The sequence below is a fragment of the Anas acuta genome, chromosome 8 (assembly GCF_963932015.1).
Source record: "Anas acuta chromosome 8, bAnaAcu1.1, whole genome shotgun sequence".
NCBI classification, from domain to species: Eukaryota; Metazoa; Chordata; class Aves; order Anseriformes; family Anatidae; genus Anas; species Anas acuta.
In genome coordinates, this window is record NC_088986.1 from 10,577,598 (window position 1) to 10,603,701 (window position 26,104).

Genomic DNA, 26,104 nt, shown 5'->3' on the forward strand with positions numbered 1-26,104 from the left:
AATTCTTAATAATCTCGGGGAAAGATTGTAGAGTCGCAGTATGAACTCAGGGAGTGTCAATAAACGTGCCAAAGGTTGGCCCCCTCCCCGGCGCTGCGGAGGAATGCGGGCGGCCGGGGAGGGGACGGGGCTGCGGGGACGGGTGGTGTTTGGTGGAGGGGCCCCGCACCCCGGTCCTTCTCTTTGGGACCTGCTGGCATCCAGAGCAACCCTTGGTCACCTCGCCCAGGTGGCCAGGATGTCCCCGGGGCAGGAGGAGAGCAAGAGAGGGGCTGGTGGCATAGGGGGTGTCCATGCTGCTCCCCATCTGACGCAGCAGTGGTGGCGATTTGGAAACGCAATCCCACTGCAGCTCTGTAAACCTGAGCCTGAGGGACCCCAAATCCTCTCCACAACCCCAATATGATCACACTGACCATGCACGTAGACGGGCAGCGCACCCATGGGTGCAGGTGTCCGCTGCCACGTGGTGCAGGATGGCAGCACAAACACGAGCAGATCCTGGTGCCTCCCGAGCCCCCAAATTGCCACCCGATGTTTTTACCCCTCCTTGGCACCCAGCCATGGGGCTGTGGAGTGGGGCATGAGCGTGCCCGGTGTGTGAGGGTGTGGGGATCCTGCCCGCCTGGGCAGCCACACAGAAAGATTGGGGCCAGGGCTCCCAGGGGCAGCAGGCTCCCTGGAGGAGACGGGGAAAAATCTGGCTGTGGGGCAGAGGGTCCCGGAGACCCACAAACAAAAGCTCAGGATGATAAATCCCCCGAGGGGTGAGACTGTCCGGGCATCGGCTCTGGACAGAAACAAACTCTCCCTGTCGAACATAATGGCCCGAAAACAAGCAATGAGGCAGGGAAGGAGAGGGCTGGACCCAGGGGGGCTGGAAAATCTCCTCCCAGCCCCGTGGAGAGGACGTGGGAGGGGACGAGCACCGGGCACCCACCCGTGGGGCAGACAGGAGCGCGGGGATTTCTCCCCAGGTTGCTCAAGTCATTTTGTATGAACCCTCTTGTCCCCTGCAGGAGCTGCAGGGTCAGTGTGGGTGGTTGGGGTCCCGTGGCTGTGGGATTTGTCACGGCGTCTCCAGAGCTGCCCAGGAGCAGCTCGGGGCAGGCAGATGGAGGGGGGAGCCAGGAGGTGGCACCTCGTGGGGAATTAGGGGGTGTGACAGCCCCCAGGGCCGGGCACCGGGGGGATCTGCACCCTTGGGACAGGGGCTGGGGATGGGGGTGGCCGGGCCACGAAATTCCCTGGCAGTGGGAGCACTGGGGGCACGGCACAGGGGGCACCAGGGGGTGGCAGGAGATGCCCAGGTCCCCTAAACATGCTGCCCAGGGTCTGACGCCCGCAAGCAGTGGCGCTGAAGATGATTTTAGGCCGTGATTATAAGAAATCTATTGATCTCTTGGACTCTGTAACGACAGATGAAGCATTTTAATGAAACACCTATTGGTCATGCATTAACCCTCCTCGCCTATTCGGACATTCAGCACCGGACTGACGAGGGCAGCGGGATTCCCAGAGACTTTTTTGGGGAGGGAAGGGGAGAAAACGTTTCTTTAGGACACAACAACAAGAAGAAGAAAAGAATGCCAACTTACAGAGGGGGAGAGTTAAAATCATACGATGAGTGGCAGTTGCAGACGCCTGGGGCCCTCTTTGGTTGTCGCTTCTATCTGGCAATCAATTGACAAGAAATTGGGATTATGAAATATGACGTCTGTGAGCAGAGGAGGCGGGCTTCCTTCCCCAACCTGCGGGCAAGCCTCTACTCCCCACTGGGACAAACCACGGAGAACATCAGCGATTTGGCCTCCGGATGGTTTTTAGCACGAGCACGGCCATCATCCCCAAAAGTCTTACTGACCGACTCTGAGCAAGGCTGCGGTGCCCTAAAGATGGATCTAGATGCCCGTGGCTCTTTATGGGAGTGAGACCATGCAGCTGGGAGCACGGCGTGCACAGGGCAGGGGAGGGATGGGGAAAAGGGAAAGGGAAATGTGGAGTGGGAGCACGAGTGGCTCATGTCAGTGGGGATGGGATGGGATGGGAAGGTTTGGGATGGGATGGGATGGGATGGGATGGGATGGGATGGGATGGGATGGGATGGGATGGGATGGGATGGGATGGGATGGTTTAGGATGGGATGGGGTATTATTCCTGCTCCTGGGTGGGAGCAGGAGGTGCCACATGCGCGTGGTGGGGCACGGCCCCCCCCGGTGCCTCTTGTGTAAGCGCTGGGGAGGGGGCAGGCGCCGTTTCCTCCTGCTCGAGCCGTTGCAGCCTCAGAAACCACCAAGTCCCCGTTGCGTTGGGAGCTGCCCGGAGCTTCCTGCAGGTGCTGCGTGCTCATGAATCACACCTTGTCACCGGGCTGCCCAACAGCTTGGGCTGCTGCCACCCCCGGCCCCCGGCCCGGCCAGGCGAGGGTTAAGCGGGCATAAATCACTCTGTTTGAGAGACGTTTCAGAGCCTCTTCCAAATATTATAAAAAATGTCTTTAATCATCTAATAGCGCGAACTCGGCTGGTGATGGATGGAGAGAAGTCGCCTCTCTCCCTCCTGATCCTAACAGATGAGGCTGAAGAGCTGCTGCTGGGGGGGGGGGGGAAGTTGGGGAGGGGGCTGGGGGAAGAGAAGGACATTTCTCAACCTCCCACCAGAGCAGTTATAAATATGAGGTCATACAGCAAGAGATGATAACGCATTAAAGGCTCTTGAGATATTAGTCTGTCAGCCTCGTTAGACACAGCCTATTTGGGGCTGACTGCATAATTAGAGGCTGGGGTACCCATAACTCACTGGTGTTTATACGGTGGAAGGGGCTACACTCGCCATCACCCTCAGCACTCAGAAAAGTCATCTTCAGCAGGCATCAAACCCCACTCCCTGATGCAAAAATAATGCAAATCCTCCTCTTTATGGGAAAAAAAAAAAAAAAAAACAAAACAACCACCTTTCTGCTGCCCTCATCCCCTGCCCTGCCCCAGCCTCTGCGCTCCCCGCACCCACCCTCACACCTCCCCTCTGCCACGGGTGGGGAACTGGCCCCTGGGGGAGACAGGGTGGCCCTGGGTTGCTTGTGGCAAAGGGAAGAAGTCCTCAATGCCAGTCCCCCTGCCCTCCCCATGGGACATTTCTCTGGGAGGTGCCACCGGGCACCTGCAGGCTGAGGGGAGCTGGAAGCAGCGCGGGGAGGTGGGGGTGCTTGGGCACAGGGGGTCCTGTTGAAGGAGCCGGGCTGTCCTGGCCTCCTCTGCTTTCTCTTCTCGGTTCTGCCTAGCCGGTGGTGAGCACACCGACCCAGAAGGGCACTTCCCAAAGCCGCCCGGCTGAAAATTGAACAAGTGAAACAGGGAAGGGGAACGTTTCCCTTCTGCAACCGTGCGGAGCGAGGGCACCGCAAGAGCCGGCTCCTGCTCGAACGGGAACAGAGACGGGGCAGGGGGAGGCAGCAGAAAGCCAGCCCGAACCTCGTGCACCCAAAATTGACCAGAGGAGTTGGTTTGCACGTCCTGAGCCTCACCATGAGCACGAGCAAGCAGAGCCCTCGCTCTGCAGCTGCCCTGCCTCGTCCCCTCGTCCTGCTCGCCCACCGCAGCCGGCGAGGGGCAAGGGGTCCGCAGAGGCGGGGGCAACCCCATGGCTTCCCGGGCTGAGGCAGGATAATGAATCCTGATGGGGGAAGTGACCTTTTCCAAATGCCACATGTCATTGGATTTTATATCACACCAGGACAATGTGCCATGGGTATTAAAATCGTTTTTCCAATAGGAGTGTGTGTGTGTGCGTGCATGTGTGTGTCAGGGAGAGATGTGAGAAAAATAAAATTAAGATGTGAAAATTGGGCTGCCTCTAAACACGGCCTTTAGAGAAGACTTTGGTCCTGGCAGAGCAGCGCTGACAGAGCGCTCCGTGCCCTTTGCTCCTTGGATCACGGGTGATTTTGTCAGGGAAATAAGGCCTGTCCAAAACCCACGACAGAACTGGGGAAAACGCTCGGGAGCCCTGATCCCCATTTCCCAAGTCCTGCAGAGACATTCAGCTCCTCCACAGAGGAGGACACCTCCGGAGCTGCTCTGCCCCATGTATAAATGCCCCTGGACACCCATGGGTGTCAGCCTGGGCTGTGCACACACAGAAAGCAAAATTTACATGACTGCTAAAGCCAAGCTGCACGGTCCCAGTGGGGCTGCGAAGTGGTGACCCTGGGACCAGCGTCTGCAGGCTGTCCGAGCACACAGGTACGGGGCACACCAATGCCATGACACATTCCCACGGGGAAAGCAAAAAAAAAAAAAAAAAATGAGGGAACAGGCTGGGAGAACTCCAGCCTGTTCCCTCAATCTGCAGGGCAATTGTCCGGCTGAAATAACAACGCTGGGACACAAAAAAAAAAAAGAAAAAAAAAAAAAAGGACAAGCTGTGTTTGTTTATTCAGCTTCTTTCCCCCCTTCTCCTCTCGACAATGCCCTGACACTGTGTCCTGCCGCGCTGGAGCTGCAGCCCCAACGGACTAAATTTATCCCAGCTGGAGCCCTGTTTACAAGCCTCGTCCTGTTTGCAGCCTGGCCCATCCTGCCCTTCCCCGGGGCCGACAGCCCAGGCTTCACCTTCCCTGCTCTCTGCTCCTTCAGCCCTGGAAATTTCCCCCCCTGTGCTGGCAGAGGGGGCAGCTCGTGGCCCCCTGCCCGTTGTGGGCTCCCTGGGCTGCTGCTTGCCCAGCGTGGCTCAGTGGTGGCCGAGGCTCGTCCCACCCAGGAAAATGCTGGTTGTAGGCTCGGCAGGGAGGGTGCTGAGCACCCCAGGAGGACCAGGCTCCACTATTAAAACCTCGATGGAGCCCCGCGTCCCTTTGCACCCATACGGGGTGCTCTGCTCCATGGGGAACAGTGGGATTGGACCGAGGAGACCAACCTACAGCTTTGGGTCCCGTCTCTGGTCTCCTGCAGGAGTCCTCCTGCCGTCCCAGGCTGCCTCACCCCCAGGAGGTGCCTTCAGCAGGGCTCAGTTGGCAACATCCGGGCTCTTATTTGCTGTTTAATGAGTTCCAGATAATGAATCCCAGGGCATGAAAGCTTTTTGTTAACCCTTTGGCTCGCCGTCAGGATTTGCCAGCAGTCTGCAGGGATCTGAAGTTGTAAGAGCAGTTTGGGGGGGACTGCAGGTGCTCACCTATGGACGAGCTCACGCTGGGCAAGAGCAATCCCCATGGGGCACCCTACTGGGCCCAGCAGTGAATTTGACCCTAAAGGCTTGTCCAGACGAAGCAGTGCTCCTGAGAACCCCCCGACAATGGGCATTTCTTATTCCAGGGAGGAGATCTTGGTCATACCCACCAGACCCGCTCTCTGAAATACAAACGGAGCTTTCGGGGAATCCTTCTCCTGCCTGAAAATCACCAAAACCCTGCAGTCCCACTCACTTTCCATGGCAGGCAGGGCGTGACGGGAAGGGCTGGTGGAGCAGCACCCAGCACACACACAGCACCGTGCTCCTCACACGTGTGGCTCCTCATCTCCGGAAGAAGATCTGCTAGTCAGGAAGTCACGGCCCTGATTACTTTGTCTTCCACGTTTAAGAACATCCCTAACTGCTCCTTGGATAGCTCAATTAGTAAAGTGAATATATTATATAAAGTCTAAAAGATTAAACTATCATAGGCAGCCCATAATTTCATGAAGAAGTCAGGGGAGCATATCCCTCTTATTAACTCTATAACAAATGTGATGAAAATGTTCAAATAGAATGTTAATGCAATGTTACGTGTAATTTTCCCAGGCGATTTTCTGCTGAAATATTTCTTTATTAATAGTAATTGAGGGTATAAATTATGAATGAGGCGATTTTCTCCTTTCACTGGGAAAGACGTACTAATGGCAATAATTCTTTATAATAATTTTTTTGGGGGGAGAGCGGGGAGGGAGCTGGGGTGAGGGGTTTAAAGAAAAAAAAAATCTTTAAAGGGATTGCAAAATATATAGACTAGCAGTGCATGTTTTATGGCAGGGCGCTGTATTTTATATCCGTGTGCTGGGCACCAGCCCCGTGCCGGGCTGCGCTGCGTGCGCACCGCGATTTCCTTGTGCCTTCTCCATCCTGCAGGTATCTAAGGGTTCACTGCAGGCCAGGGGTGCGTGGAAGCCCTGGGTCTGCAAATGCTGGACTCTTCCAACCTCATGTTTTGCAGGAGAGGGGCAGCAGTGGCAGCACGAGCTCTGGGTACTTTGGGTTAGTGGCTGGGACACGCGCGCGGACAGGCAGCGCCGAGCCGCGCAGCTGCTCGCTGGGAAACAAAAAGTCCTTTCTGTGATGCCAGAATGAAAGAGGCGTTTTACAAGGGTTTTCAGAGCTTGCTCTCCTTGAGGGCTGTATGGTTTTTGACAAGCCAAACGACTTCAAAATTTTTCCACGCGGTTAGGGAATAATGCTGGTTGGAGGGTGTTTCCCAGCCCCTGCCCTCTGCGCGCATCTCTCTTTGTGAAGGTGAAGAGGAAAGAAAAGATGATATCCCTAAAATTTCCACTGAAATTTCCACAATAGCTGAAAAAAGCTCTGAACGGCATAAAACTTTTAGACCACAGGATTCGCTTTTCCCCCTATTTTATTAACTTCTCCCAGGAAGTGCTGCCACATTCAAAACAAGCTCTACTCTGTGAGGGTAAGCAGAGAAGCAGACGCTCCCAACCCTCTGCTGTCCAGACTAAAGAGCATCCTGAGAGATGCTTAACCCAGCTCCTCTAGGGGCAGGCGACCTGGTCAGCCAGCCAGAGGTGACAGGGAACAGATCTAGGACAATGTGCCCGTGACACAGCCCTGGAGCAGCGTGTTATGGGGCACAAAGTGGTCCGGATGCATTTCTCAGCATTGCCACAGCTCCTCAAAAGCCGGGGAGGGGATTGCTTTACTCCTCCCCAAGGGACATCTCTTATAATCACCTCACCCAAGCATCCCCCCAGGCGCTGCCCTGCCCTGGCTGTTCCTCTGCTGGCCCCTCTGTTGGGCTGGAAGCCTCCCAGCAGCAAGGATGTGCTGTCCCCATCTCCATCCTCCTGCAGGCACTGCTCCCAGGCGCTGCCGGAGGCTCTGCCCGCACGGGGAGGCTGCGGCGAGGCTGACAAAATCAGCGTGATCCGTCACCGACCCTCCTCAAAATTAGGTTAATAATTTATGATGTTAAATGGGACAGTTAATAGCTGGGCCAGATGATTCCTCAGCTAATCTAGAGCACGGGCTGAGCTGCAACGAGTCCTCTGAGAGTTCATTACACTCCCCAGCCCTCAGCGCTCGCGCTTTTGGCTCCACTGATGCCTACGGGAGGCTGTGGCTGGTGCCGCTGGCAACACGCCTAAGACTTGCCCCTCATCAATTAGGAGAAATAAGGAAATCGACAGGAAAATTAATTTCCAAAGAGACAATGCCTATGACACCTGCACTGCCCTCGGAAAGCTGGGGGGTTAGCTGAAGCCTTGGGAGGCGATTGCATCTGCTGTCTCGCTGTGCAAGCTCAGGCTGTTTTCCTCGGGGCTGGGAGGGCAGGAGGGGATGTCAGCCACTGGGCAGGGGGTGCTTGTGCTCCTGGGTCAGCCCCAGGCAGGCACCAGCCACATTTAGGAGGTGTGACAGCAGAGCCTGCTGCTTAAAGCATCCCCTCCCAGCACGCCGGAGCTCACCAGAAGTAAGGATTTGCACCTCGACTATGCACGTTCCCAAAGAAATCTTGGAGTTAAAGAATCAGGATGAGAATGTCCAGCAGGACTTTTACCTAGAGGACATCCAGGTTTTCCATCCCTATCCAGTGCAAACAGACCAGCTGAGGTCTGTGGCACCTGGAGGCAACAAAGCCCCTCTGGCACTGCTGGTCCCACCTCGCCTCGCCTCCCTGCAGACATCTCCCTGGGGGATGCTGACAGCAGTGCCAGCCCTAGGAAGCCTGGAGGAGCGTGCCAGGGCTCTGCTCTGCAGAATAAACAGCGAAGGGCACCCTGGCAGCCCTTCTCTGTGTTACAAGGCACAGAAAGTCTGCGCGACTGACAAAATATCAGCAGCAATGTCAGCCTACGGGGTGTCTGTGTCATGCCCTTCATGGGGCAGCAGGCAGACCCCAAGGGCTACCACAGCGACTGGCCGGGCTACCAAGCGCAGGCAGCCGTGGCCAGATGTGCACTGATGGCTCGTGCAGATGTTGGCCCCGCAGAGCGCCTGGTCAGCATTATTTCCCCTTCTCCCTTCCACATTCCTGCTCTTGCCAAATTCAAACCATGCGCGGCGCGGGGGGATTACCTGCAATTACAGCTTTCACACGTCGGGCACAGCTGGGGAGGGGGCGGCATGGGACGAGGTGTAAGGGCATCCATATGGGGGGCCCCTGCCTGCAGTCCCACCCCCCCTCCAAATCCCCCCCCCAGGCAGGGACACGTGGGGGCAGAGGGGACCCCCAGCTCTTTGCCTTCCAGCTTCTGCCCGAGCACGTTAGAGGAGAAATGACAATTAGGGGGACAACAAATGAAGCCGCCGGCCCCTGGGGGGGGGGACATGTGCGGTAACTTGAGGCTGGAGCGGAAATAGCTCTGGTCGACCCACTTAGAAAATCATCATTACTGCAGGATTTATGGCTGACAGGAGCTTGTCTGATAGATATGACTATTTAAAGGCAGCCAAAGCCTCCATTTATAACAATGCGAGGGAGGGGGGCGGAGGGAGCTGGGGCAGGTTTGAAGATCAAAGGGGCACCTGGGAAGGAAAGGGGACCTGCAGGGACAAAGGGACGGTGGCTTCAGCTCGAGGCAGGGCTGGTGGGAGGGGGCTGTGCCCACGGGGGGAGCAGCGAGCACCCCAACACCGCATCACCCCCCAGCTGTGGCACGGATCCTGCCTCTGGAGATGCCAAAATGCCCCTGCATGGGTCCAGGCTGTCCCCAGCCCCAAAGCCCAGGTGAGGGGCTCTGGATCCAGCACTGCAGGCAGCGCACGGACAGCGGTGCCTGCTCGGGGTGCTGCACTATTCACCGGGATACCTTCAACGAGATGTAAAGGGAAAAAAAATGGTGAGGCTGGGAGAGGTAAACAGCAATGGCAGGTTTGGAGGACAACAACCACGTGCTTGCAAAGTTTTGGTTATTATTATTTAATGTAAGGGACAGAAAGTGACCGCTGGGAATGATGCTGGGCCATTGCTGCGTGGTCCCATGGGGCATCCACAAAGAGGAGGTCCCTTGGCAGCTTGTCCCAACAGCAAAGCCAGGCAGAAGTCCTGCTTGTGAGTTTCTCGGGCCTGCCCGTCCCTCACTGATGAACTTTCAGCTCAACCTGACTAATTGACGATGCTGCAGGTGTGCTGGAGGCTGGCACCTGGGCTGCCCGGCTCGGCTGGGGACACCCTGCAGGTCGCAGCACCCTGTGGGCGCACCCGATGCTCCCCGTGGTGAGCAAGATGGGACCAAACACGTGTCCAAACCGAGGCCTGGAGGCCTGGTGGTGCTCACGGAGGGCTGGTGGATGATGAGCTGAGGGATGCAGGCAGCGCTCGGTCCCATCCCGAGCAGGCACTGGCCCCCGGAGCACTCCCTGCCCAGGGACAGCGTGGAGCCAGCCACCGGCGTCCCCGTCCCGGGCTCTCGTCCCCAATCCGGCAGCTCCCTGTCCTTTGGGGACGGCGGCAGCTCCTCACCTGATTGAATTTCCAGGCCATCACTCGCTCTCCCTGCAGCTGCGAGGCACGATCGCCCTCCCGGCAACCCCACGCTCACCCCGCGGAAGGAGGGGCTAATTCAGTTAGCCCAGTGGCATTAGCTGCCGTGAAGAATAACCCGCCAACACGGGCCTGCAAGCCTGACACAATATTAAAGACCCCACTGCCCTCACTTGGGGCAGATTAAGCCGGGCTCATTGCTTTAATGCTGCACTCCTCGGCCGGGCTCCCTCCAAGGCTCTGCACCTTAACTGTATTACCCCAGCACCGATGTGCTTGACCTGCCAATATTGCTCCCTCTGATAATTCACCTCCCAGGAAACTTTGCCTTTTTGACCTCCTGCCGGAGCAGGCTCGAACCCCAGGAGCGGGGCTGCCCCCACAGCCGCTGTCCCCTCCGGCCACCCCAGGGGTACCCGGGCTGTGCCACCTCCCAGCAGCTGGTGGTGCACGCAGGGAGGAAAAACACCCAAATACCAGTATGGCCCGGAGCCTGGGCTCCATACTGCTCTTTTTCTCTTAATTTATTGTTGGCCACACTCCATATTTTAACCCAAGATGTTTGAGCCCACCTCGCTGCCTGCTCTGCCCACTGGCAGCTCTGTCTCACCTCCTCGGAAAGAAGAAAGTTTGCAAGAGGGCATTTTAGTTCTGGCTCTAGACCTACGACAAGGCATCAGCTCCCTGCATCTCATGCTTTGGTGCGGGCCGGGCACTCAGGCACTGCTCACAACAACCAAGCGCTCGGTTTTACACGCAGAGGAGACTCATCTCGCTTCCTTATTTTCCGATTTCACCATCCAAAGGTGTGTTTCCTCCTTTTGAAGAACTAAAACTAGAAAAGGGAACGAACCTAAGCTTCCGTTCAGGGCTCAGACTGCAAGCCGCGGGGTTTTTTTTTCTTAGTATTAAAAGATTTGGCGAGGTTGTGCTTGATCCTGCCCCCCCGGCACAGGAAGCAGGGAGCCCACACGAAAGGGGTGTCACAGAGCAGTTGTGGAGCAGTGCGGTTTGGGGGCTGTGGGGACAGCGGGGCTCTATTCTGGGCACTGCCACCGAGCCAGCGGGTGACCTGGGGACATGGCTCCACTCAGTCCCTTGTCCCCTCTGGCTGGGCACCATCTGCACTGCGCCCTGCCTGGTGCAGAAGGCAGCTCTTGGCACTGTGGAGCACCACCGAGCACAGTCCCACATGGTCTCAGCCCCTCGGAGAGGTGAATGGGAACTGGTCTGAGCAAGAACTGTTTCCAAACAGGGTTTATTTGTCAAAGCGATGCTGCAGCCTGAGCATCCTCCTTGCTTTTCCCACCCCAGGAGCAGTTGGGCAGCCCCATTCCATCAGGAAAGGAACCGAGTGAAGCCACCCATCCCTTCGTGGTGACAGGGACACCTCCAGCACCGGCGGGCCGGTGACATGGGACACCCCGGACTTTCTGCCTGCCACCCCCCTGATGTGACCCTTCCTCTTCGGGGGAGATTTAAGGTGCTCTTATATCTCCCCGCTGTAAATGGCCTCGTAAAAGTGACAGAAAGACGTTCATATGGATGCTTGTTAAAATTTTATTACTAATCACCTCCAAAGTCAGCTGCTGTATTTAACCCAGGCTGGGGGTGGAGGGAGAGCAGAGGGGGCTCTGCCTGGGCTGGATGAAGAAATCAAGACCAGAAAGCATCAGGGGGACAAGGTGACAAGTGGCAGGGACACTACCCATGGACACGGGGAGGGGTCTGCAGGAGGAGCAGCACTTAAAATCCCCCCAGCTGCCGACTGTCCGCAGCAGCCACAGCCCAGTAAGAAGGCTGGAGCAGGACGGGCTTGTGGTGGAGCACCGGGAATCGGAGACCTCGGCTGACCTCCCACTGCCTGGCTCTGCCTGGAGGCTCCTCCCGTGCACAGCTGCTGAGAACCAGATCTCAGGGGACAGCCAGCTCTCCAGAGCAGGGGACTGCCACCAGCATCGAGTGCAGGACAGCCCTGGGGTGACAGGCCCTTATGCACACCAGAAGGAAGCACAAGAAAAGGATGGCCCAGACGGCACCAGGGCTGGCCCAGAAGGACCAGAAGAAGACCACCTCTCCTGCCATGTCCCACTGGGGCAGGCACTGCTCCACACCGAGCAGGGGGACCAGCCCTGATCAGCTGCTAACAAAAAGATCTGCTCTGGGGTGGTGAAGAAGCCAGGGCGACTTCTCCTCTTGGCCAGGTGCTGGGAGCGGTAGGAAAGTATTCGAGTGGTGCAGTGAGAAGGGAACCAGGGAAGAAAAGTCCTGTAGTGAAAAGAAAAACTTCCATCTCTCCTCCCTCCAGCTTTACGCCACCCCAGGTGTTTTTGGCAGGTCCCTCCCCTCTTGCCCTCACCCTTGCTGCACCGAAGCATCCCTGATCCCCCATGGCTCCCCAGGCGCTTCCCAGGCTCCTGGCACTCCGGGAGCTGCTGTCTGTCTGTCTGTCAGTCCTCACATCCATCTTCAGGGCCTCTGTATAAATCTCCTAGAGGCCTCTTTGCTCCCTATATATCTCTCTAATTAATGTTAGTATAAGTAAAGCACAGCCTTTTCCCCTTAATAAGCAGAGTGCTGACTTTATTACAGGGATTTTTTTCCCCTCTACTGGCTTCGGCGCTCTAAATCATGTCCAGGAAAGCGCTTACCAAGGGAAATGCTGTGTCCTGACCCACGCTGCCTGCACCCCAGACCACTGGGGTGGGCGAGGGGCGGCGGGGGGAGCACGGCAGGGCGCCCACGGAGCAGCACCAGGAGCCCCGAGCTGCCAGGCTAGCCGGGGTCAGGAGAGAAGTCAGAGGCCATCGATGTGTTGTCTGGCCGAAGGCTGGGTCCAAGCAAAACAAGGTGTTAAATATCCACTAATTAGAAGTGTCAAAACAGGACTGGGAAGGCTGGGGGAGGGCCTGGAAACATGATAAGAGGGGCTTGGCGGGGAGAGGCGCGCAGTCCCCAGACCATGCCATGGGTGAGTGCCACTGCAGTGGGGAACTTGGGCTTCAAATGCCAGCACACTGGCCTTGGTTCATCATTTTTCCAGCCCTCTGCCAGCTCCTTCTGCTCGTGCATCACCCGGGTGTGATGTCTGACACCAGCCCACCTGCACGGCGTGCCACAAACACCGCACTGCCGGGGTGACACCGTGCATGCACTGCTCACACCCCTGCTGCCCGACCACATCCCCATCCCAGGGCACACATCGCACTGCCACGTGGCAGGGACCCTGCAGCTGAAGAAACACCTGGCCTGCAGCAAGCCGGGCATGGGGAAGTGGTTCCCACCGCCGTGCCAAGCCACACACGGCTCAACCACCACCCCGGCGCCCCAGTCAGCGGCCTGCCCCGAAAGGGTTAATGCTCCCCGTGCCCTGGGTGCTGGGGTGAAAGGGTTGTGCTCGGATCCCCTGGCCGTAATGTGATTTCTTGGCACTCCCATAAGTATTTACGCAGTTTTGCCAACACCCCCGCCCTGCCATGCGGTGGCTATTGATCAGGCTAATGGAAGGGATCCGGTTGCACGTGCTCCGCCGTGCTCCCACACAGCCACTCCAGCGCTGCCCAGCCAATCAATGCCGTGGTGCCCCCGAAAATCTGCCCTAATCTCATTTGCAGATGTGTTATCGCTTAATAAAATCCGCACTTGCCCTTCCTCTCCCCCCCGGCTCGGCTCTGAAACGCATTTGCACTCTGGCTCCCAGGCCAGCTCCTGTCATGCCCCTGCATCCTGCAAGGGGCACGGAGGGGCTCTGCGTGCCCTAAGTGGGTAAGGGAGGGATGGAGATGTCATCCGGCCTCTCCTGGGTAATTAGTGCTGCCCGGCAGTGCCAGGGGATGCTCCTGGGGCCCTGGGCTGGGGCTGGTGTGTGAGGGATACCTGCTCCCCGCTGCCTCTCATCGTCTGTAGGGGTGGCAGTGACAAGAAGGAAGGGAAAATGTTCCTCCTGAAAACATGGTGGAAAATGGGATTGGTTTTCTCTAGCCTGATCGCACATTTCAGTGGTCTTTGGAAAAGAATTCAGGAAAAGAATTCACAATCACCTCCGAAAACACCAAGGGTACCTGCTGCACAGATGGGTATCTTCTGTGAGCAGCCCGTGCCACGGTGACAAGAGCAAAGTCCTAGCTAGTCAGGGGGTTAAATGGGACACCCCCTGTCACCATCTTCTCCAGGGGGAACAAGCTTAATTCCTCCAAGAACCCCAAAAGCAGAGGCTCCTGCTCTCTCTCCAGGGCAACCCTTTGTCCTGCCTCTGCTCCACCAGCAGATCTCGGTGCTTGGCACGTCTCCACCAACCCAAAGGCACAATTCTGTGTCACAGGAGGGGACACAAACGGGGCTCACTGGTCACAAATAGAAAACGTGGTGCTTCTGGGGGGGATTTGTCCCCTCCCAGCCCTGACCAGGACTTCTCAGCTCTGCCCAGCTCCGGAGGTGGCTCCCCTACACGTATCCTTCTCCAGCACCCTCAGGGGATGCCGTGCCTCTCCTTAGCAGGGTGCACTCACCCATCCCACCCCGATGGGTCTCACCACTGCACGGGGAGCAGCCCGGGGACCCAGGGGCCCAGGGACAGACGTGTGCCAGCAGCAGGCTGACGCTGAGCCCTGCTGGTCGATGGCGTGCCTCTGAGCCCCGCGCGTGTGGGGCTGCTCCCCCGGGCCCGAAACCCGACGCCGAGATTCAATAATTCAGGGGGAGAGCTATCAATGGCTTCTCAGCTCTTCAGAGAGGAGAGCAAATTGAAAGGCTTGTCAGGAGTCAAAACAGAGCAGGGCAGAGCTGGGCTGAATGTCAGAGAGATTAAACAGCCAGAAAGGCACGGGGATGGGGACGGGGACAGGAGGCAGCCACTGCTTTTCGTGGGTCACTTCAGCAGCTATAAGAGGAGCTGGGTTATGGGGTGCCTTCACAGCAAGATCGGTGATGAGCACTCCACAAAACCTCCAACAGAGAGGATCTGGGTGGCTCTGGTGGCTCTGGAGGAGAAGGAGCCTGGTGGCACGATGCTGCCCCAGGCTTAGGCACAGGGTCCCCAGGCACCTCCTGCCACCAGGGGCCAGGGGCCAGCTGTGCTGGGACCATGTCTCATGGGGGACAGGACCAGCCCCGTGGTGGCCTTTGGTACCAAATAACTCCTCCAGTCCCAGGCGGGACGCTGCACCAACAGTGGATGATAAATAATGGTGATATTTCAATAGACACAGGTATGATAATGAAGAGCTATCCTTCTTTTGCAAAGATCACTTGTAGAATTAAATATTTATAAATGATATTTAGACTCTCAGCCCTGTAAAATGCCTTTTTTACACAGATAATATATGTTGACTTGTTGGAGAACCAAACCAGTTTGATATGATTAAATACAGAGCCAAGTGACATGATTCATGCCCCTTCTTCACCAGCCTGTAGCACAAGCAAGACTTTCTCAGCACGCTTCTACAAGACATTCACTTAAGAAAAAAAAAATAAAATATATCAACAACCATCCCAGCTGCAAAATGCATCGAAATCCTCCCAACACCCCAAATGCCTCTGTCAACTCTGTACGACAAAATATTTTGCACCACACCAGGCAGTTTTTTTTTGTTTTTTTTTTTATGGACAAGGGGCTGAAGTGGAAGGGATGAAGGTGGGAGCCTTCAAACCCAGCGAGCAGACTGTGCCTTGTCGCAGTGCTTGGTACCACCATCACGCACCCTCGCCGATTATTTTTTTTAGAGGGATGTGACCGGTGGTGTGTGCCTTCCCCAGAGCCTGTGCACGCAGACAAACAATCCTGCAGTGGTTTCACATCTTGAAAGCACTCTCCGCAGCCACGAGGGCTAAAAAACAGAGGCAGGAGAAAGAGGAAGAGCTTGTGAAGCTGGCGAGATGTGCCCAAGGCCGCCCGCCCTGCGCAGCTCCCCCAGCCCTCAGGGTGATCCGTGTGGAGCCTTTATTTTGCAGTTCCACGTGTAGCAGGAAGAGAAAACTGCCCTTGTTACAGAAGGCAGGTGAGACACCTGGCTCGAGGCTTCAGAAGGTATCAGGGGAACACGAGGGAGCTGGAGCAGCACGGGGAGCACTGCGGCACTGCAGAGGGGCTCCTGCACCCTCATGGGCACTGCCAGCTAGAGAGGTGGGACAGGGACAACGGGGACAGCTCCCGAGCCAGACTGCACACAGCACGAGGAAGATGTTGAGAGAGGCCAGGGAAATGCCTGGAGAGGCAGCAAACTTCCCTTAGTGCCACCTCAAAGCTCCCCGTGGCTGGTTTGCCCCAAACACGCAGCACCCTAGGAGCAGCCGGGCTGGGAGCCGGCTCCACGGTGAGGAGCGAGGCCGGCTCCTCGCCCTCAGCCTTGTTAAACAGCACAGGCAGCGCGACTGGAGGGCGAAGTTTCCATTAATTTGCAGGTGCTGGGGGAAAGGAAGGAGGGGGGAAGGAGAAGCCAGGTGCTTTTCTGGATGCTGCCCCCCAGCCAGCTGCCCCCAGCCAGCCCCCATTGTTCCGCAGCCGTCCCGCCGAAGGGGAGAGCAGGCTGGGGAAGGGGCTGAAGGACAGCAGACACCTTATAAAATGCCTCGCAGAGCACGCCTGGCGCCTCGCCGCGCAGATGCCCGCAGCCCAGCCCGGCTCGCCCCCGCGCAGGTAGCGGAGGGGGGGGACACATCAAAGGCACTGGTTTTGCGAGGCTCGGGACGCGGGAGGGCGTGAATTATAGACTTTGATGTCTGAGCAGCGGCAGGGGCATCGGCGTGAAGATCGTTTATAAATCGCTATTTACGGGTCTCCACAAAGTGCCAGGCAGGCCCTTAAAGCGAGGGATCAGGTTTAACAGAGGGCTGCTGCCGGGAGCAGCGGCTGGAGGCTGGGCTTCGTGCTTGCAGGGCGGTTTTTTAGGGCGTCTCCATCCCAAATGGAGGAGATCCACCCTGGGGAAATCTTCCTGGTCAAATTCCCCCTGCCCTCCGGCTTGTCAGCAGTTTGGGGGAGCCTCAGTATGGGGGGAAAGGGCACGGTTAAAATCCCTGCATCCTGGGGGTGTAGGCCATCCAGATTTAAACCCACTCTCCAGAACTGCCCTATCCCTGTGAGATTAAGCCTGAATGGCACCAAACCCAACTCCTGGCTGTTCCTTCTTGCTGTTCAAACCACACAGCAGGCTGCCACTAAGAGCTGCCCCTTCCCTGTGTCTTCAGTTAAAATCTCATGTCCAGCAGCTGCACCAAACTTTTTGAACACTTTCGCTATGTTTTGGAGGTCCCTCGTAAGACAGACCACACTGGGGTTCCTGATGAGCCCAAATCCAGATCTGGCTCCCCAGATCAGTCGACACTTGAATGCTGTCAGACCCAGAGCAGACAGACAGACTTTCCCACTGCCCTCTTTCCACCTTGCAGCTTCATGTGGCAGCGAGGCTTTGTTCTGCCCTTGCACGTGCACACGTAAACTTCTGATAACATGTTTTTCTCCTCTCCCCAGCTGCTCTCCAGGACTTATCTCAAGCAGGACGTGGAACCTCCATCCCAGCCCAAACCGACCCCTCCTCAGACACAGTCATTTTTATGTCCCGAAATATTTATATACTTTGCACAACCGTTGTTTGCAGAATCTCTCTTGGTGGCTTCCACACTTTGCGGCAGCCCCTGTTTGAAGTCGGACCAGATGGGAGCCTGGACCAAGGATAAATAAACCAATCGAATCTGGGAAAACAAGCCCCCGAGCCTCCTGCCTCCTTCCCGGGCCGGTGTGCAGGTCCGGACCAGGAGAGGGGGGCAGGCTGGGCTCTGATGCTCGGACTGCTCCCTCCGTCCACCCTTGAAGTCCCTTCCTCCGGGCAGAGTTTGGTATGTGCTGTTTGCAGGGGGCTTGTTTTTCTAACATGGTGAACACATGCTCTCTCCCGAGAATCATTTATTTTACATCAGAGATCCTGGGGCTCCTGACACAGAGCCTTGCAAGATGGTTTTGTACTCTTCCCCCACGAGGAAGGAAGACGCATTCCTGCAGCTACCGCCGCAAGAGCGGCAGGTCCCGGACGTGTCCTCCGCAGACCGGCCTCTCCCTCACTTCCCTCCCAGGACAGAGGTTAAACGTGACACCCTGAGGTCAGGGGATGCTCCGAGGGGCTCCTTCAAAGTGTCCCAGGCAAAAAAAAAAAATCCTTTTGTTGGCGGCAGTCTTCTGCTTGTGGGGCCCCGGCCAGTCAGATGGATAGATCAGATGAGCGAGGCAACGCGGAGCCTGGTTACGCAGCAACCAAAAGGGCACGTTACGAGATTATCCGCTCTTCTGGCTGTGCCCCAACATCATGAGCCTCAAAGGAAGGCGCAAAAGACTCCTGAGGACATCTGCCTGCTGTCTTCTGAGCCGTCCAGCAGCAAATACAACAGCCCAATGCCGGGCACACCTCCAACCCCACCGGCAGACCCGGTGCTGCCATCATCCACACCGAGTTGCTCTGCTGCAGGACCAAGCACATGTCCTGGTCTCTGGCTGCAGGACAGCCAGCCCTCCTCTTCTTAAGGGCTGGAGGTCCCCAAAAAGCCCCGGTGGCCACAGGGGTCCCCCTGCACGGGCTCCAGCACCCACCTTGCTCCCGTGGCAGGGGAAGCGGGGCGAGCAGTGCATCTCTGAGTAACCCGATCCGTTAACACGCAGCTCCTCTGATGTGGGCAGCTTGTGCTTTACAGCATTAGAGGAGCAACATTTCATGGAAAATTCAATAAATACCCCTGTACAGCCAGACATCTGTAAACAAAGGCTTCCAAATTCAATCAGGCTGTGGGCTCAGAGCAGCATTTATAGGCTACAGCATGGAATATTATATAGGAAAGCAAAAAGCAGGGGGAGGGAGCAGATTCCTGGAAAATGAAAGATCTTACAGCACTCCTGTACCCTGACGAAGGATAACTACGTCTGTGCCACACCACTGTGCCACCCGCTGCCAGCCTGCCAGTCTGTGCTGGGCACCCAGAGCAGGCATCGTGATAGGAACCTTGTCGAGACTGAACAGCATAGGACAAGGGTGCCTGCTCATCTCCGCTGGCAGGACCAGAGCACCATCCTTCCCACGGTGACCCAGCCACCCACTATCTGAAGGTGATGGCTGTGGTGCAGGCTCCATCGTTCTGACAAGCCCACGATGCTCTGTGAGCACCTGACAGCCGCTGCTCCCGGCTCAGCATCTCCACGTGCTGGTGATGAGGGCAGGAGGACCACGGGCCCTGCAGCTATCACCGACCAGCCCTATGTGGCTGGGACCACGTCTGCGTGACCGCCTGGCACCCTCCGGCAGCACCCACCAAGGTTATCAGCCCGTATTTAGGGCAGGCCAAAGCAGGCATTTGTCTCCTCCTTCCCCTCGAGTGCACTTTTCCTTACAGCTCAATCAGGCTTTACGAACACACCGCCACACACGGAGGCCAGTATATATAATAAATAGTGCCTAGCTCTGAGGGCAGCAGCGGTAAACTATTGCCCAGGGGACAGGAAGGTTAGTGGGATTGTGATCTAAAACCTGAGGCTGGCAGCTCTGCGCTCCCCGGGGAGAGATTTCCACCGCTACCGCGAGGAAAACAATCACCGCTCTGGTTATTACACTTCATTTATTGGTTTGTTCAAAGATCACAGCCAGGTAGGCCCTGAGTCCAGGGATGCTCGGAGCAGGGGTCCCCTTCTCCACGCAGCCCTTCGTGGTCCCAGGATGGCCCCTGCCCACCCGCCCTGGAGGATGCCTCCTGCCACAGCTGGGGTGATGCACGGGAGGGCGGCTGGCCCCGAGGAACGTGGGGAGGGGACCATCCAGTAGATGTCCCATTCGGAGTGGGTTCAGTTCCCTGGAAGCATCTTCCCTGTGATCTGAGGTAACCATGGGCTGGAAGGGACTCGTCCATACCCACACTTTGGAGGATGGAGAGCAGGATGTGAAACTCAGCTGAGCGTGGGTCACGTCACCAAGTCCACCCAACTGGCCTTCAAAGCCCCGGGAAAAGCATTTTCCCATGATGGAGACATCCCTGAAAGGGGGGAACAGGGGCACCCCTTGGTGTGGTGTCAGCACAGGCAGTGACCGGCGCAACCCAAAGCACCCCCTGTCCCCCTAGCCCATGGGGAAGAACACGGGGGATTCAGGAAATGTGGGGCACTTCTCCAGCCCCCCCTGAGCCAGCTGCCCTGGAAATGTTCCTATAAACTCCTATTAATTAGCTGACACTCGGGCTGTGCAAACAGGCTGCCCCCTCCCCGCGCCCCCCAGGAGGCCGCGCAGGAGCAGGCCGGCCTGGGGGCCGAGGCTTTGGGCGCATTCTTCCAGTTAATATTCCAGCCCGCAGTTGCCAAGGGATCGGGGCTGGCGTTTCCCCCCCCTTCCTCCCCCTCCTGCCTCCCACGGCACCAATGGGGAGCGGACGGCCAGGTTATTGCCTCCCCCTTCCCTTCGCAGGCAGATGCGTTGGGAGCCGGAGGAGGAGATTGATGGGGTTTGGAGAGTCTCCCTCCTGACCACCCACCATGGGCCCAACTTCCTTGGGCCTTTCCACACCACAGTCATGGCGATGGCTCACCAGCGTCCACCATACAGAAAAAAAACAGCCTGGGTACATCTACTGGGAGACGCCTGCAGCTTCAGAGGATCTCCCTTTGGTCCCAAGCACGTCGGATGGGATGGGAGAGAGCGAGCCGCTCCTCCGTGGCCACATCCATGTGGTGATGGGAGCTCAGCGCGAGCTGAGCCTCAGTGACATCAGGTCCTTGAGCCACACCGAGAAAAATCCTGCCAAAAAAATCCTTCCCAAAGCCTTCTGCATGTCACCGCACTGCAGAGGTTCCCCAAAAGTGCTGCAGAGCAGCTCTGGGCTGCACAGTGCTTGCACAAGGAGGTCCTCCACAGCTGGTCTGGCAGCTCCTGGGGGGCACCAGGGAGGGGATAAATCCACGGATAAATCCAGCACCATGCTCAGCCACGGGCAGTGTCTGAGCAGAGGCAAGGAGCTCAAGAGCCCCTTCTCAACACATGAAGGATCGGCTCGGGGACAAGGCAGCTGCCATCACATCCCGTGATTCTGAAACCAAAGCAGCCACCTCCAAAAAGGAGAAACAAATCAAGCGAGCTAGGCCCGTTGGTAACATTTGGGCCATTTCCTGTATGTTTAACACATTTTCTATTAAGCCCACGACAAATGGCGAGGGCTCCAGGCGTAGCCATAAAGGCTCCCTCCTGCCGCAAGCCGAAGGGGCTGCAGGCAGGGAGGGGAAGGTGAGCCGGCACAACGGGCAGATGGGAGGTGAGCGCGTAATTCACAGCAGATCCACGATTTGATTAATTTCCCTGCTTTTCCTGCTGGAGAATTCCCGGTTTTATTGGCCGTTAAAAGGCACCGCGTTGCCTGATTTCGGAGCGGGGCCGGCGGGGGCCGAGCAGTGCCGGGGGGACGGGGGCTGGCTGTGGGGAGTCAGGTGCGTTGGGGATGCTCTTCCCGAAGGATGGACCCCCCCTGACCCCCAGGTTGGGGACCCAGCCCTGGACAAAGCCCCTCCGCCAGGCGAGCAGACCCTCGTCCCTGCAATCCTCCGTCCCCATCCCTCCCCCTCACACTGAGCTGTTGGGATCGGCCCCCGCGGAAGAGAAAAAAAAAAAAAAAAAGAGAGAGAGAGAAAAAAAAAAAACGCCCAATTTGTCATGTCATGTCCAGCTGTTAACCTCCCGTTGCCGAGCCATAGGGAAGACTTGCTTTCTTCTATTTATTTATTTGCCACTTGGACAATGGAAGGCCCCAGGCCTGCTGAGCTCTTCATAATAAAGCCACCAACGATCCCCTCTCCCCCCCGCGCTCCCCCTGCAGCCAGCAGCACCAGCCGAGCTGCAGGTGTCAGCGGGCATTAACCCGTGCCTCGCTCCCGGCCCCATTGAAAAAGGGCCCCGCCGGGGAGGCAGCCGGCGAGGGACGCCGGGGCTGGGGGGTCCCCAGGGCTTGACGCACGTGGAAGGCTGTGCACAAAGAGGAAGCGGAGGAAAAGGCCAGCCGATAACCATCGCTCCGGAAAGCTTATTGCGCTGCTTTGGGGACGCTTAGTCGGGGAGCAGCCAGGGGAAGAATGGGGCCGTCCAGCCACCCAGAGAGAGCCTCCGGGGGGGGCATAGCCACTGCAGCCCTGGGGACACTTAGCAACGCGGGCAAGGGGACGGGGAGGCTGCGGGAGAGGCAGGAGGGTCGCGCCTCTTGGCTTGGGTAAGCCTGGTTAACACCCAGACCGGGGGTGCTCAGGGGGTTTTCCCCACCCAGGGTTACCCTGCTGTCTGCAGTGGTGCTGGGGGTGGGTTGGGGCAAGGAATAAATGCTTCAGAGGGGGATGAAATGGTCCGGCTGTGGGTGGAGAGGAGGAGAACGGCAGGGTGGGTTCGGAGCAGGTCGCTGTGCACCATCCGAGCCTTGTGACAGCTCAGCTCTGCTCTGGGGCAGGCTTTGGGCAGCTCAAGCAGCCCAGAGCTCGGGGCCCCTTGGGAAGCTGTAGTGCTCTGTCCCATATGGCCGGGGTACAGAAACCCTGCCATGGGATGGATGTTCGAGAAGCCTGGAGAAAGCTCCTAGACGTGCTCTATCCCTGCATCTTCCTGGGCTCTCCCTCGGGCAGGCGCCAACCTCCAGGCTGGCACGAAACCACCAGGACTCAGGGGATTTTGGGGAGCACCAGTGGTAGGGCAGCATCTCCTCCTGCTTGCGAGGTGGGGGAACCAAGGTATGAGGAGGGAAGGAAGTTATGTTCATGTAGGCACCACAAATGCACTCTGTGCCACCATACGTGGCTGGGGCAGGGCCTCCAGGTGCTGGGTCCTCACCAGCCCAAGGATTTGCAGGGGATGTGGCACGGGGATGTGGCTGGGATGTCCCCCAGCCCCAATTCTGGGCAAAAGCCCCAAGAGACAGCACAGACCCTTGAGACCACGAGAACAGCATCGGGCACACCTCCCCGTCCCTGTTGGGTGAATATGAAGAGGTGACCTTGACAAAGCACGTGGGGTCCCATGAGCACCCCCAGTGCACCCAGGAGCCCCCTTTGCACCCTGAGCAAACACCAGCTGCCGACGGGATCATGGGCACCCCCTCTCCTGGCCGTAGGGACCCCGTCCATCCCCGTGCCCACTTGCTGAGACTAAACGGGATCCTGGGTTGCTTTTGCCTTCGCTCCTCGGACAATGAACCTCCTCTCTGGTTCCTGGGAAGGCAGCGGCGCCGCGCAGACCAGGCGGCAGCGCACGCGGCCAGTAACTCCAGTAACTCCTTCCTGTCTGCCGGGCTGTCTGTCAGGCCTTCCTCCCCCTGTCAATGTCACTTTATTTGCTGCCGGGGTGGTGATGGGATCGCTATTAAAAGCACAAGTAGAAGGCATTAAAATGCATTTCAGTTAGTCCGGGATAATAAAGGAGAGCGAGGGGAAGGGGGGAGGTGAAAAGAAGGAAGTTTTAACTCGCTAATAAAAATCAAATGCAGGCAGTTTGCAGGAGCGAGCGGCTCGGCGCTTCGCCTTTCTCTTGTTAAGGGCCCGCTGCCATAAATAACTTCCCCGAGCGAAAGCAGAGGAGAGCGGGAGAGCGAGGACGCAACAACACAAAATTTTTCATTTTTCTCCATAAATCATTTCAGCGTGTGATAATATTTGTTTTTTCTAATGAGTCTCCTGTGATCCATTCCGGGAGCTAACATCAGGGCCTGTCAGGGCGTGATGTGTGGGGCACTTCAGCGCTTTACAAAAACCGCCGCCTCGGCAGACTTCCCCCCCGCGCGCTCACGCTCAGGACGAATGCAGCCAATTTTTTTGCTCTGGGATTTGGGGATCTCTCTGCTCTGGCACTGCGTTCTTCAGCACGGAGCAATGGAAAGGCACCCCCTGTCTTTGCTCTTCCCATTGCTGTGTTGTTTTTTTTTCCCCCCCTTCTGGTTTTCCCCTTCCCCTTTGTCCCTCAGCACCCAGGACGGTTGGCTCTCAGGGTGAGGAAAAGCCAGGTGTGAACGGGAACCAACCAAGGAGACCCCTGGCAGTGAGCCCCCCAAGGAAGACTGGCAGAAGGCAGGAGCTCAGCGTGCCTCTGAGCTGTGTCCCATGGGGGTGGGATCTCACCGAGATCCCTTCCAGTCCTCCGCCCCGACCGGCCGCGCAGTGCCCACTGCTCCAACCCAAGGAGCAAACTCAGCGCCAGGAGATCTCAGAGCTGGGGCAGGGATGGGAAGAAGACTGCATGTGTTCACCCCCAGGTGAACAAACTGGTGTCAGACCTGCTCATGACAATCAGATAAATCATTAGGGTGCCAGGCACCCAAGCAGGTGAGTTCTGCTGCTGTGGCCCCACGGCCCCCATGCTCCCATCCCAGCAGAGCACCCATGGACTTGTGAGGCTGACTTCAGGCTTAGGGCATGTCCCAGGCATGCTGGCAGGATGGATAGAAGATGCTGCCAGTGCTTGACACCCACATTTAAATGGATGGCTCCTATCTCCGGGGTGGTCTGTCCACCATCAGATACGTGGAAGACAGAGGTCAGTGCAGTGAGAAATAATGGGAAGAAGAGAAAAGGGGACACAAAGTCAGCTATACAAAGCAGAGAAGAAGAAAAGAACCCAGAAACAAACTTGAACTGAGACCTCTTCTCTCATTAGCTTGGAATCCACCAAAGACTTTGATGAACCTTCGCTATGAGCATCACACACTGAGAGCAATGAGCACGGCGCATCCTGTGCTAGAGGAAAGCAGGATATCCCCATGGGGCTGGAAACCAACGCCAAACCCCACTCCTCTGCAGCACGCCCCAGGTGATGAAGAGCTCACTCTGCCTCGCTCTGATCCTTCTCCTTGCTCCTGCAATCATCACCATGACTGCCGGAGCCAAGGCTGCTCTTAGCTCCAGCAGCATCATCGGGGTTATTATTATTATTAACATCATTGTTATGGTGTTTCCAGAGGAGGCTCTTAACTCCGGTCATCGGGATAAAGGCAAGCTGGTGGCATCTTCAGGGAGCCGTAATGGTACAGGGCCCGGCTCAGTGTGTGTTTACTCTCTGCCAATGTGTGCGAGAGAGAAAAAGAGAGAGAGGTAGTGAGATAAACACTGTCATGGGCCGCTTCCATCATCTACTCACAAGAGCATAATAAAGCCCTTGTAATATACTAGAACTTGTGTGGTCCCGGGGTCTAATTTGCATACTAATTACTCAGTGCAAATGGGAACGAGAGGTAGGGGGAGGGCGCGTGGGTGAGGGGGACTGGACTATTTGCTCTGCCATTTCATATCATGCTAACAAGCTAATCCGGCGTGCAGTTAGCTCCTGATATATAACTGCTCATTAGTATTATAATAAAGTACATGAAACAACCATAAAACGTTATATACTGCACAAGTGTTGTTTTCTTGCCAATTATCTGCGGGCGGATTTATCACCGCAGTTGTTGCAAATTCCCCTTGGTGAGGTTTGGGTCGAATAAAGAAAGGTGTTGGTGTGAGGGGGGAGTGGGGGGGCTGCTTTCAAGGGGGAGAACATGTGTTTTCTTAAGTAGCACTTACCGATGCGCCATTTCGCACGAGAGAGGGAGAATGCTGCATCCCTAGGAGGCTGGGAGGCAAGGGGAGCCCAGGGCTCCACGCTCAAATCGAACAAACTTCTGCCCGTCAGGGAAACGGGACCAGAGCCCTGCAGCCGCAGCCAGCTCCTCCTGCCACTCGGAGCAGGGACAATTGGGAGTAAACCAAAAGCAAATCTGGAGTAGCAGCAGTCCTGATTCCTGAACCAACACTGAGACATCGTTGCTCAGCCTGGGCTCCGCTTTTCCCTTGGCACTGGACCCCTGATGGCTCTCAACACCTGGGGTCGGATGGGGAGGAAAGGACACGGTGGTCCCAGCCTCCCCACGGGCTCCTGCACCACGGGGACCGCTGGATAGATTTGCCTCCACCAGTGCCACCACTGGTGCTGGTGTGGTCTAACCTGGCTCATACATAGCCCTGTCCAAGGACATCTATGAGGTGTCACAGTGCCTCCTGGACAGCTACATTAACATCAGTGTTAAAATATTTCCTCCCCTGCAGGATCTGTCCCTGAGGAAGCACATGGTGAGCATGCAGCAGGTGGGAACACACCTTTCCCCCCTCTCTCCCTCAGGGGTGGTATAACTGAGCCAAATATTGCCAAAACACTGTGGATGGATTGGGGGTTGGAAGGGCTGTGTGGGACCCACAGTCCAGCAACCCCTTCCCAAACCCTGCCTGATGCCCTCACCTCCACCTGCACACCAACATCACCTTCTCCCTCTTTCCTTGCTGTGCCGATGCCTGGGGGCAGCTTGCTCACCAGCAGATGGATTACACTTAAATATCTGGATAAGCAGGAATAATTAGTTCCCAGTGAGTCCCAGGAGCCAACAGGGATCTCCCACAGCCCT

At 56.9% G+C, this 26,104-nt stretch overlaps 1 protein-coding gene across 7 annotated transcripts in view; it reads right to left on the reverse strand.

The window, feature by feature from the left end:
• The window catches only part of RNF220 (ring finger protein 220), a 183,223-nt gene that overhangs the window by 105,932 nt on the left and 51,187 nt on the right, over positions 1 to 26,104 (reverse strand). For 5 of the 7 annotated variants that reach the window (XM_068691376.1, XM_068691378.1, XM_068691375.1 and 2 more), the window contains exon 3: positions 1,599 to 1,673. The exons of the other annotated variants lie outside the window; for them this stretch is intronic. In XM_068691376.1, coding sequence (XP_068547477.1) covers positions 1,599 to 1,673 — 75 coding nt within the window. The remainder of the gene's footprint in view (positions 1 to 1,598; positions 1,674 to 26,104) is intronic. 7 annotated transcript variants of the gene reach the window in all.